General features: G+C 52.9%; 5 protein-coding genes across 5 annotated transcripts; 2 read left to right on the top strand and 3 right to left on the bottom strand.

Moving 5' to 3' along the window:
* Positions 1–33: 33 nt before the first annotated feature.
* Positions 34–2,013, bottom strand: SEPMUDRAFT_150965 (14-3-3 protein). Its single transcript, XM_016906508.1, has 8 exons — positions 1,885–2,013; positions 1,744–1,751; positions 1,634–1,680; positions 1,559–1,578; positions 1,486–1,497; positions 1,099–1,373; positions 940–1,027; positions 34–876 (listed from the first exon to the last, which is right to left on the bottom strand). The coding sequence occupies exons 1-8, from the start codon at positions 1,894–1,896 to the stop codon at positions 520–522; spliced, it is 819 nt and encodes a 272-aa protein (XP_016757974.1). The 5' UTR covers positions 1,897–2,013; the 3' UTR covers positions 34–519.
* Positions 2,014–2,707: 694 nt separating this feature from the next.
* SEPMUDRAFT_119594 (uncharacterized protein) lies at positions 2,708–3,031 on the top strand (the record flags this gene model as incomplete). The annotated part of the gene is made up of 1 exon (XM_016901530.1): positions 2,708–3,031. One exon carries the CDS (start codon positions 2,708–2,710, stop codon positions 3,029–3,031), a length of 324 nt encoding a protein of 107 aa, XP_016757973.1.
* On the bottom strand, positions 2,901–4,078 carry SEPMUDRAFT_150964 (Shr3 amino acid permease chaperone). Its single transcript, XM_016906507.1, has 2 exons — positions 4,015–4,078; positions 2,901–3,960 (listed from the first exon to the last, which is right to left on the bottom strand). Exons 1-2 carry the CDS (start codon positions 4,061–4,063, stop codon positions 3,338–3,340), a joined length of 672 nt encoding a protein of 223 aa, XP_016757972.1. The 5' UTR covers positions 4,064–4,078; the 3' UTR covers positions 2,901–3,337.
* A 1,526-nt stretch (positions 4,079–5,604) lies between these two features.
* Positions 5,605–9,832, top strand: SEPMUDRAFT_150963 (ARF GTPase activator). The gene has a single exon (XM_016906506.1). It carries the CDS (start codon positions 5,845–5,847, stop codon positions 9,292–9,294), a length of 3,450 nt encoding a protein of 1,149 aa, XP_016757971.1. The 5' UTR covers positions 5,605–5,844; the 3' UTR covers positions 9,295–9,832.
* Positions 9,833–9,917: 85 nt separating this feature from the next.
* Positions 9,918–10,805, bottom strand: SEPMUDRAFT_150962 (uncharacterized protein). Its single transcript, XM_016906505.1, has 2 exons — positions 10,499–10,805; positions 9,918–10,410 (listed from the first exon to the last, which is right to left on the bottom strand). The coding sequence occupies exons 1-2, from the start codon at positions 10,747–10,749 to the stop codon at positions 10,155–10,157; spliced, it is 507 nt and encodes a 168-aa protein (XP_016757970.1). The 5' UTR covers positions 10,750–10,805; the 3' UTR covers positions 9,918–10,154.
* Positions 10,806–11,741: the final 936 nt, after the last annotated feature.

Below are 11,741 nucleotides of genomic sequence, written 5' to 3'. Positions count from 1 at the left end.
GGGAAGAAGAGAGCAAGCATTTTGTTTAAAGTTTTTTGGGATATTGCTTGCGTAGGTATGCTAGCTTGGGTAGAGACCGTCAGTAGAGTGGGTGATTCCCAGCTCTGTAGCAACTCATCCTTGACGTCGAGCCGATGAGGCCACAGTCCGTCGGGGAAAGAATCGTCATCATCAAAAAGCACATACGTCGCTGGATAGAGTCGAGAAGAAACACAGGCTAAACATGGAGCGCCGCCGAATCGTTCGCATAAACGCAATAGGGGTTCGAAGAGTGGTGTGATGGTGGAAAGCAAAGCTGGACACTTTCCACATCTCAGATCCATGAGCCACAGGCATCATGGCCGATTCCGCTGGTGTCTTGGGTTGCAATTCTTCTCCGTTATGATTCATTGCATGCTATTCTCATTACCCGCCTCATCGAGGTGGTGATGGGAAACATGCGTCCGTCGTCCACGCTCCTGCACACCAACTCCTGATAAAGAGCACGCCGCTGATGACTGGTAAAAGACTTGACAACACTTAAGCAGCTGGCTTTGGCTCCTCCTCAGTCGGAGGCTCTGCAGCTGGCTCTGGAGCTTTCTCCTCAGCCTTGGTCTCGCCAGCGGCAGCGGCAGCCTCTGGCTCGCCGCCATCTGATGATGTCCAGAGGGTAAGGTTGTCACGCAGGAGCTGCATGATGAGGGTGCTGTCGCGGTAGGACTCCTCGGAAAGCGAGTCGAGCTCGGCGATGGCATCGTCGAATGCCTGTTTGGCGAGGTGGCAGGCACGATCTGGAGAGTTCAGGATCTCGTAGTAGAAGACTGAAAAGTTCAGCGCCAGACCCAAGCGGATAGGGTGAGTTGGGGTGAGCTCCGTCTGAGCGACGTCCGTGGCGTTCTGTATCACTTGTCAATCGCAGTTTCTAGTAGATGTAGCGGGTGTTGCATCGCGATGACATACCTTGTAAGCCTCGTGCGCGGCAGTGGCAGCTGTCTTGCGCTTCTCGCCAGAGGCGAACTCGGCGAGGTAGCGGTGGTAGTCACCTTTCCTGTTGTCCTTTCGTAAGCTTTCCACTCAATGTCGCCAAAAGTAGCACGTCCGCATTCGCAAGAGACTCACATCTTGTGGTAGAAGACTTTGCTCTCGCCGGTCTCGGCCTTTGGGATGAGGCTGTCGTCAAGCACATCGAGAACATCTTGGCAGACCTTCTCGAGCTCGGTCTCGATCTTCTGACGGTAATCGCGGATGATGCCAACGTGCTTGTCTGTGCCTTTGGCCTCCTCCTTCTGCTCGATGCTCGAGATGATTCTCCAGGACGCGCGGCGCGTGCCGACCACGTTCTTGTAGGCCACGGAAAGGAGGTTGCGCTCGTCGACGGTAAGCTCACCGCCGAGCTGCATCACGGGTCAGTGTCAGTGCGAGGTCGTCGTGGTGAAAGGGGCGCGATGGCTGCCGCAGCCGCAGGAAGGTTGCTCTCCGCACGGGAGGCTTATCAGGAGGGTGTACCTTTGCAACTTCCTATAGAAAGAGTCAGCCTGGGTCATTCGACGCACACCTATGCGAGCTTCGTCTGGCATACCTTCATGTATCCGACCATCTCTGCGCTTCAGATTAGCATCCGTTTGAATGTCTCCCGCGCCAGCTCATGACGTACCATCGTAGCGCTCTGCCTGCTCGCACAGTCGTGCGAGGAACGTCTTGCTGTGTCAGACGTCAGTGAGCTGCTCGGATGCAGACGCGACCTCTGGAAAGTCAGGTATATACCTCTCGCGCTACAGAATCGCAAGTCAGCAGTCTGTCGACGGCAGCGTCGCGGCGTGTTGAGGTGTTTTGTTGAGGGTCTGCGAACGTTGCGCAAGACCAGCTCCTCCCATCGCCAACCAGGTAGCTGGAAGTGGTACATACCTCAGTGGCCATGGTGGCAGTCTGCTAGCTCAGCGGGATAGCGGTGGATGGGTGGGACTTCGGTGGGTCGCGAGAGAGAGGTTGTGAGAAAAGAAGGGTGTTTGTTGCTGGAGAGGTAGTGGAGGCGTGTTGCACGAGTGAGTTGTGATTCCTGCCAAGTCGAAGCGTGATTAACCCATGATGTGGCTCGAAGCTCCTCAGCCACGTGTGCCAGTGTCGATCGAGCTGTTTCACAATTGACGAGCCACAATTTCCCATACAACATTGAAGCACCATCTGACGACGAAATACGAGCCCTGGTGAGTAGCAAGCCGCCGGAGGGTTACCGTCATGCTCGTGCATTTAATGAGCCATTTCGCACTTCTTGAAACGGTCGCCGCACCGCTGGCGATACGAAACAGCTCTGAACTGGGAGGACGACGTGGTGTTTGGCATCAACATTCGAGCGCAGATGGAACTGCTGCCCAAAGCCTTCTGTGACCACGCGCGAAGACGTCCCGGGAAGTGTACAATTGCGTTTGAAGAGGCTATGCACCCTCACCACGAGAGCGACTGGGACATCTTTTGGCCGGGCCACTTGAGAACATCTATGATCAGGTACCTTAGAGCTAGATGACACGGATGTCTTCTAGTACCGCAATCCTCACGCGATTACTGCGGCACAAATTAAAGACAAATTTTCAATAACTACGTGGTACCAGGTACGAGCAAATGGCTTCCTTCTAGTCAGCCAGACTCCCCAGAACCACAACAAATCATTTCTGAATGCTGCGCCACTGGCTACTTTTGTGTAGAACTACCTCCTGTGCTGCTACGAAGAGTCATGAAGCGAAATTGGTGGAGAAGTTCAGGGAGGACGAAGCTCACAAGTTTGATGACGCTGTCCATATTCATCGTATTGGCAGATCCCATCGCTGTGTTGCGCCTGTCCCTCAGCTTTTCCTACCGTCATCATCAAGTCGTGGGCGAGAAGGTCTCTTCGAACGAAGATGTTCAGGAAGAAGGTGTGCAGGATGTAAAGTGGTATTGGACCAAGCATACTATCATACGGGCAACGTCGAATGCAGTGCGCAATGTAATGCTACGAGATTTGGTGAGAAGCTTGGAGATAGATGGCAGTATTTGCCAAAGCAGAGTGCTCTTATGAGTTGGCGAAGCAGGTTTGCGCACTTTTTATATTACGCGCATTTGTTTTTCGGTTCTCCGTCAGCTCATGGAAGTAACCACATGGTAATGATCTGGAAAGACCTTGTGAATTCGAATCCTCGTCCTGGTTCCCATTTTCATAGGTCGTATTTGCGCTTCTTCCCAAAAGCATAGGCTCTCTCGGACTTCATTTGTCGTTCACCCAAGAGATCTCTTCTTCTTCATCCTCAGAGCCATATGGGGTTTTGAAAGTAGTGACTGCACAAAGGCCAGACGAGGAGCGCAGAATCTCAAAAGCATCCGAGTCCTACTTCTGCTTCTTTCCCTCCGCCTTCTTCTCCGCCTTCGCAGCGATCTTCTCGTCCCTCTTAGCATCCATCATTTCCATCTCTTCCTGCTCCTTCCTCTGCGCGTACCACTGCCCAGCCTGCAGAACCAGCACGCCCACCAACACCAACGCCAGAATTGTATCACTGGCTGCCAAGACCCTCAGACTGTCTTCTCTTCCAATGTAGTCTCCCTCTCGGTTCTCCAAGGCCTTGTCGACGAGCGACTCACCCGCCGCTTCATCCAATACCTTCGTCCCGTATGCGCCTGCAGTGACAGTGCGGAGTCCCTTGACAATATTGGCAATGTAGACAGTGATGCCGCACATGTAGAGCACCAAGCTAGCGCCATCGAAGAGAAGATTGGCCTCGGTCGGCTTGAAGAGCTTGATCAGGAAACCAAGGAGGCCAGTCCCAATCACAATGTGAAGGATGCGGGAGATGAGAGGCGGAGAGGCGTGGAGGAACTTCAAGTGGTTCTCTTGAAGCTGGAAGTAGATCTCTCGCGGGTTCACGGCGGGGTCAATCGTGGGCGGTGTGGACCAGAGGACATTGTAGTCGTAGGGAAAAAGAGCGAAAAGGACGCCGAGGAAGAAGCAGGTCGCTGAAGATGTCTATTAGTACGCGTCGCACGTCGAACAGGGTAGGCAGAACATACGTCCGATGATCAGGAAGGTCGCGAACGGCGCAGTACCTTTGGCCGGCATGGTGGGCGACAGTTGCGTGCTTTGCGATCGAGGTTCTCAGCTGGAATGAAGATGTCGATGCAGCTGAGTGGAAGCTTTTTGGCGACAGGCGGGATATCAAATGCCGAGAGTTGCTTCACATGCAATTAGGCAACATTTCCACTTCACCAAACGAACAGCCTCTCTAGCTATCGAGTAAAAGCCTTCGGTCCGATACTTCTACCCAGCTCGAGTAGGGCCGTGTCTCACCGATGATAAGCACCATTATGATAGCTTGAGGCAGGCAAAGGTGGAACAACCTCTAAATGCCGCCGCTCATTTGTACCATTATACAGGTACCTGTATGTGCCAACATTGTCTATCTGTCCAACGTCACTCCACCACGAGCTTTGGAAGAACAAATATCGATGTCGCCATCATGCAAACACCCAATAATAGAGATCAGTCGAGTAGTGGGGTAGATAAGTAGTTCACTTTCCACAGTATTACACGGCGATCCGCTATTGCAAGGCGTACACCTTCTCTCACACCCGAGTCTTGATGGACAAGACATCAGCATAGAAATCCTGGTCCTTGCTATCCGCTGATTAACCATCTTTACGAATCGCCTACCTCGACCATGTGGAAGAGGGGTTGAGTGAGAGTGTCCATACAAGACTCTCCCACGATTGTGACTTCGTTGCTGTCGTGTGCACAGGGAGCGGATCTATAGGTTACATTTCTGCAGAGCTCGTTTTCATAGAAGGGAGACTCTGGGAGGCGTCCGCAAGAATGCTGACTTGGGAACGAATCACTCCTCGTGAGAGTAGCTCTTATTTGCTGGTGTCTTGGTCGCCGAACGGGCTGCCTTCGCCTGGATGGTCGTGTAGACAGCATTGCTAAGAGTACTGTCCGCGGCGACTATGAAACATGCTGTATCTCGGACTCAGGGTCCTTTACAGTGTGCGCATTCTTAGCCTTCGCGTAGCATCGCAAGCAAAGGAGAGTGCTGCACGTGAAGATGAAACCGTGATGGCTGTTCTGAGGATGATGCGCAGGTTGGGAGACATGGTTGCACGCGATCTTCATCATTCTCAGCCGAGAGGAGGTGGGCCTGGCTGAAATTAGATGAGCGAACGTGGTTACGGTATGGATCCATCCGCGTGTCGGCCATGCAGACACTGCACGGGCACCGCGGCTGTCTCGTGGTTGTATGTGAACACCGAAGACGCGTCCAGAGACTGAAGAGTCACACGAGCAGGAGAAGAGGGAGAGGGAGAGGGAGAGGGAGAGGAGAAAAGGTTGTGTTGCAATAGATTAATCTCATTTTCGCACTCTCTGCCCAACAGCCGCATCCCCTTTTTCTATCCCATCCCATCCCATCCCCTCCCCTCACTCCGAGTCTCTCCACACGTCCAGTGCCACACACTTTGTCCTACAGGTAGACTAGCCCCTCGCCCTTTCCTATCGTGGCAGAATCCTGCATGACCCTTGACGCGCGACCTTGACCTGCATGACTTGAAGCGACCAGTAGTGCGGCAGCTCATCTGCACCAGGATCAAGACTACCACTACCACTACTACCACAACAATAACAACAACAAACACAACCAACATCCTCCACCTGACCCATTCCAATCCACCTCGCCGCTCCTCGACCTGCTGCACACATACATTACCCGCCGCTATTCCACCATCCCATTGCCACTGCGAGTACATCCTCCGCCGAGCATTTACCTCCGATCACATCGGCCTTGTCGCGATTCTGCACACGAGCCGCATGAGGGACGCGGCGATCGCCCGCCGGATGACTGACTGATTACCATGGGCATCGTCTCGAGCAGACCAGACGATGGAGCGTCAATCTGTCTGAGCGACCAGGCGCGCTTCTCCATTGCTAGTATCATCGTCACCAATTCGCGCGGCCAGACATTGCTCCGAGTGGCCCCCAACGCCTATCCCGCAACGCGATTCAGTGCCTCAAAGGACACAGGCGACGACAGTCCACTCAAATATGTCCAAGATCCCGAGAGCCTGCTTACTGGCATGCCCGCATTCTTGATCCGTCTCTCGAACACGGACGAGCTCAACTTCCATTTCCTATTCATCCTGCGACAGCAAGGGCAGTCCGCGGCGAATTCGAATAGCACATCGCCAACCGCAACGACATTCGATACTACAATATCAGGGCTCACCTATGTCTTCGCATCAACACCCAAAGAGGTCGACCACCTGGTCGTGCGCGAGTTCCATACGGACCCGAATCTGCACAAGAACGCGAATGTCCAGCTTGTCGGAGACTTTTCAACGGCGGGGAATGCCAGCGTGCAGTTCGGCTGGAGCTGGAAGTGGCGGCCACCGAAGCAGTCAGAGGATCGAGGAGGTGGTTGGCGCAATAGTTGCAGTTTTGTGGAATACAATCAGCGCTCGCACAAGCTGGAGACACTCGCGAGCTTCAGCTTCTGGGTACAGAACACTCAGCGCATTCTAAGTGCATCTCCACGATCGCCCATGCTCAACGTCGACTTGCCCAACATGCCTGCGAGGCTGCGAGTACCGTCTACTCAATCGATCGAGTCGAGGGTCAGTAACGTGAGTGATTCCGAGGGCGAGAGCAACTATCAAGACCACAAAAACAAAGACATGCCTCAATCGCCGACGTTCGAGCCCATCCCGGAGAACGGTCTGGGTCTGATACCCACTCTGACGGCGCAGTCTATGGCAGGCTTGGTCAAAGTGGACGTAGCGACATGCAAGCCGGGAGAAGATCCGTCTCTTAACGAAGATGGGCCGCTCTTCCGAGCAACGATGCGGTCACTCGAGCAAAAGACTAGTAATATGAGAACACGCATGAAGAAGGTGCTGAAGACCGCCGAAGCCGCCGAGTCTGCTCAGCAGGCGTGCAATCAAGCTGTTGCAGACTTCACCAACGCGTTGCGAGATGCAGCCACGTCGAATGCCAATGCGGTCCAACCGGCATTGGATCATTACTTCGAGAAGATTGCGAAGGAGATATTACATTACGAGAAACAGAATACCGTCAACTTGCAGAAGCTCATTATAGAGCCCGTGAGTAAGTTGTACAACTTCGAGATCAAGCAGGCAGACAGCAAGAAGCGGGAGTTCGAGGAAGAGAGCAAGGACTACTATGCCTTCGTGGGCAAATACCTTGGCCAGAGGACAGAATCGCTCAAGGAGAAGAAGGTTGTCCGAAGTGACGAAAAATACCAGTCCAAGCGAAGGACGTTCGAGCTCAAGCGCTTCGACTACTCCAGTTTCATGCACGATTTGCACGGCGGGCGAAAAGATCAAGAAGTTCTATCGCATCTGACCAAGTACGCCGACGCACAGGCAAAGAGCTATCTCACGACAGCCAAGAAGGTCGAAGAGATGGTTCCTCAGCTCGATGCATTGGTCGCAGAGGTCAGGATGGCAGACCAAGACTTCAAGCTGTTGCGCCAGGAACGAGAAGAGAAGCGTCGCGCGCTGGAGACGAGCACCAAGTTGACGAGCGAGGATGGCAACGTTGCGCCGACCGGTGGCTTGACTCATTCTACAGCAAACCGAGACTCACTTCGACCCGGCGACCTTCATCCGACGAGATCCACAAGCCTCAGTGGCAGCGCGATACTTTCACAATCACCTCCAAGCGCGGGTGGCCTCGCTGCACAGCAGCCAACCAGCAATGGTCTGCTGAGCACACCTGCAAGCTCCACGTCGACTACTGCCGCGAGTCCGGCCAGCAAATTCAAGGGGATACGCGATCTGGAGGATAATTCGGGTGCCACGGCGAACGGCGGGGCAATGCGAAAGGAAGGCCTGTTATGGGCGCTGAGCAGACCTGGTAGTCATGTCGACCCTAAAGGCATCACCAAACCTGGTTGGCACAAATTCTGGATTGTACTTGATCAAGGAAAGCTCTCGGAATATGTGAACTGGAAAGACAAGCTTGACCTGCACATGGAGCCCATCGATCTTCGAATGGCTTCAGTGCGAGAAGCACGCAACGCCGATCGACGCTTTTGCTTCGAGGTCATTACGCCGCAATTCACGCGTGTCTACCAAGCGCCGTCGGAGGATGATTTGCGTGCATGGATTGGGGCCATCAATAACGCATTGCAGAGCGCGTTCGAGAATAAGAATCAGCCGCTCCCTGCATCTCCATCGCCAGCTGTCAACTCCCATCGCAAGGACATCGCTGCAGTCCTGACCGGCAAGAGCTCATCGTTCTCAGGTCACAGGCAAGTTTCGAATCCCAATCGGCACTCTGCCTCTGGCGCCGTGAGCAGGCATGCTACCACTGGCGACAAGCCTGCCTACAAGCGAGTCGACTCGGAGCCGGAGCCATCTGCGCTTCTTCAGCGTATCAAGAATGCTGATGAGGGCAATCGAGTCTGCGCTGATTGCGGATCCGACGCAAAGGTGGATTGGTGCTCTATCAACCTGGGCATATTGCTGTGTATCGAATGCAGCGGGATACATCGCTCCCTAGGCACACACATCTCCAAGGTGCGTGGCTTGACGCTGGACACATCTTTTGCCACACATGACATCGTCGAGGTCTTGCTTCTCATTGGGAATCGTGTTAGCAACATGATCTGGGAAGCCAAACTGGATCGCTTCCTGAAACCTTCGCCGCACTCGACGAGAGACCAGAGACTGCACTTCATCACCGCAAAATACAGCGACCGCACGTACGTGCAAACTCCAGCAGCGCCAATGTCGCCGGACGAATACCTCTTGACCAGTATTAAGAAGAATGATATCCAGAGTGTTCTTCACGCCCTGGCACTGCGAGCTAATCCCAACGCTCATGATCGAGTGCGAGCAACACACGCTGTCTATTTGGCTCTAGCAGCTGCGGACCCCGCGGCTCCTGCTAGCGGTTACACGTCCAGCATCAGAGCCACTTCTGGTTCTTCGGTCACCGCACCTCCACGTCCCTCAAGTCCTCTGCCTCGAAAGCCGTTCCCTTTGGCAGAGGTCCTTCTGCAAAATGGCGCCGACATTCCATCAGAGCCTTCGCCGTTTCCACTCTCCGACCACGCCAGAATGTACCTCGAGCTAAAGAAAGAGCAACGCTTGGGCAAGACTGAATCAAGCGCAGGCATGGAAGCCAATGGCGATAATCTCATGCCTCTGCCAACTGCTGCTATGGGGGCATCGCCTAGTGCTAGTCTATCCCGGGATCGAGACAAGCTTCTACATCGAAACAGCAGTGGACGGCCCAAGAGTCGAGCGTCAGATGCCATTGAGGGCTTCGTGAAGAAGTAGCACTTCGTTCCTCTTACTGGCGCGGTGCCATGTTTTCTCGGGGCGGAAGTGATGGCTACTAACAGGAGTGGCAGATACGGACCATGCGAAGTGCCCGAGCGCGCCATTCGTCGTGCAAAATCACTCAAAGAGCGATCGAAAGCACATTGCAGAAGCATGGACGGTGCTGCTGATATTTTGGTGGGATGCGAGACGACTTCTTCGATTGCTCCCTTCAAGCTCTTGCCGGGCGGCATGATCATGCTGGGCATTCGAGAGAGGATATCTGACCTGCGAAGACGGGCCTTGTCCGACCCGGCGAGATTGGAGGCAGGTACAAGAAGGGCGAACTTGCTTGAGACTGGTAATGGTGGTGTCAAGAATACATGATGGTCTTCTCGGTACGAAGTCGGAATGATGAATGCGTCAATGAAATGAGTGCGTCGAGCGTGGTGGGGGCGGCTTCTTTTGTTTTTGTTTTTAACATGGCGAATTGCGGAGCGAGATGATACCCATGTCTTGTCCAGGGAACTGGACTAATCATTCTTCTCCTGGACAAGATTAGGATGAACATAATGCATAATGGATAATGAAAATGATATCCTGAAGATTGTGAATGAATGGAAGTAGGAAGCATTACCCCTGTCTTGACTACTGTTCCTCGTCATTTTCGCATCGTATGTGCATTAACTCGTTATGTGTACATAAAGCCTCTCTCTCTCTCTCTCTCTCTCTCTGTTGGCTATCCGATTACCTCTCTCTCCATCCTCCAATTCCATCTTCTTCATATTCACAAAGCGTTCTGTCCATCCGCTTTTTCCCCCACATACAAATTCCAAATCCACATATATATCTCCTCCCCACCCCTTCAAAATACTTTTTTACAACAAAGCAACAGCACCCATACCCATAGCCAACAAACCGGCAGCAATCTTTGGAGCCTGCGTCTCATATGCTGCTCCGTCTGAAGTCGCACTGCTCGCTGCACCGCCTAGACGCGAGGTGGCGCTGCCCACGATACCTCCAACTCCTCCTGAAGTAGCTGAGCTCTCGGCACTTCTGGCGCTGGAGGTTGCGCTGCTTTCTGCGCTGCTGGCGCTACTTTCTGCGCTGCTGGCGCTGGATGAGAGGGAGGAACTATTCGAAGAGAAAAGAGAGAGAGGTTAGTTACGAAAGTCTCTTTGTTTGTGATGGATGGAAAAAAGGGGGAAAGGTTATATCTTACGCAGCATCGCTAGCCGACTCGCTAGCAGTCGACATGGCAGATTCGGCACCTGATGTAGCGCTGGACTCGGCTCCTTCGGCTCCAGAGGTGACGCTGCTGGCGGCACCGGTGACGCCGGAAATGGCAGAGGAGGCTACGCCGCCGACTGCGGAAGTGAGATCTCCTCCGACTGCGGAAGTGATTGCTCCGGCGATTTGGGCCTCGACGAGGGCGAATGGGGCCGTGAGGAGGATGAGTTGCTTGAATTGCATGTTTTGTGATTTGGGTGTTGGTTGTTGGTTGTAGTGGTGTTTTTGTGTGAATTCTTGGAAAAAGTAGAAAGAAGCTGTGGAGAGTAGATTAGGAGTCTTTGAGCTATTATATACAGTACCTACGTACTTCTTTTTACTTTTTCCATCACGGCACGGTTCGACGACTCTCCTTTTTCTGCATGATGTCAGGGCTGACGCTGGGTTGTTTGAGAAGCATAAGCCTGGCCTAAAAGGACATATGCTTTGGTCGTCGCAGCCGTTTGAGACAAGAGTCGTGCACCACCCACCTCTCTGGTTCTGGCTATTCGTTCGCACTTCTCATCCAAGCCAAAGCGGCTGGTGACGTTGTGTGGCTCGTTGAATTACGTATTGATGAATATACCGTGGGAGTTCATCTAAAACGCTTCGATCGTAGATCGCATTGCCGTAGCGTACAATCCGTGCTCATCCGCGAAGTGTAGAATTTCTTGAGACTTGAGAGGCAGAGAGAGAGAGGTAGAGAGAGATGAGAAGTCCTAGAAACAGCGCCAGGTCAGAATAGTACCTCCTAATAGCAAGCGGGAAATCGAAATATCTGATGAACTTGCCCCCACTGTGTTGACATCAAATATCGAAGTGCTCGTTGTTGCTAGGAGGTAGAAGATATCGTGGTTGCTGTCTCCCAAATCGGAAAGTCAAGCTAGCTAGATCGCGCTAGCAAATAGGAGCCGAGTAGCCGAAGCCGATAGATCGAGTATAGACTTCATAAGAAAAGCTTGAAGTGCTTGACGACGAACCTATTATTAAGAAAGAGGTAGCCATAAATAACCGCTTACTGAAAAGGCCTCGCACGTGCACGTTAATCAACAACCTGTTCACGGGGAAACAAGAAGAAGAAGAAGAAAGAAGCAGAAGAAGAAAGAAAGAAAGATTCAATCGAGCTTATTCTCCAACCCAAACCAAACCAGCATATCTACATCTACCTACCAACCCACGACGAAACGTTCCATTAT

This window comes from Sphaerulina musiva, assembly GCF_000320565.1.
Source record: "Sphaerulina musiva SO2202 unplaced genomic scaffold SEPMUscaffold_9, whole genome shotgun sequence".
Classification (NCBI taxonomy): domain Eukaryota; kingdom Fungi; phylum Ascomycota; class Dothideomycetes; order Mycosphaerellales; family Mycosphaerellaceae; genus Sphaerulina; species Sphaerulina musiva.
Note: the sequence above shows the minus strand (reverse complement) of the source record. Positions and strands in the feature narration are given on the sequence as shown.

Excerpts from the sequence above, each read along its gene's own strand:
- SEPMUDRAFT_150965 (XM_016906508.1), bottom strand. Across the intron at positions 1,579-1,633 it reads GCAGGCAGAGCGCTACGATG|AGATGGTCGGATACATGAAG; the intron begins GTACGTCATGAG and ends TCTGAAGCGCAG. Across the intron at positions 877-939 it reads CCGCGCACGAGGCTTACAAG|AACGCCACGGACGTCGCTCA; the intron begins GTATGTCATCGC and ends CAAGTGATACAG.
- SEPMUDRAFT_150964 (XM_016906507.1), bottom strand. The coding sequence starts at position 4,063 with ATGCCGGCCAAAGGTACTGCGCCGTTCGCGACCTTCCTGATCATCGGA. Across the intron at positions 3,961-4,014 it reads GACCTTCCTGATCATCGGAC|CGACCTGCTTCTTCCTCGGC; the intron begins GTATGTTCTGCC and ends AGACATCTTCAG.
- SEPMUDRAFT_150963 (XM_016906506.1), top strand. The coding sequence starts at position 5,845 with ATGGGCATCGTCTCGAGCAGACCAGACGATGGAGCGTCAATCTGTCTG.
- SEPMUDRAFT_150962 (XM_016906505.1), bottom strand. The coding sequence starts at position 10,749 with ATGCAATTCAAGCAACTCATCCTCCTCACGGCCCCATTCGCCCTCGTC. Across the intron at positions 10,411-10,498 it reads GAGTCGGCTAGCGATGCTGC|TTCCTCCCTCTCATCCAGCG; the intron begins GTAAGATATAAC and ends CTCTTCGAATAG.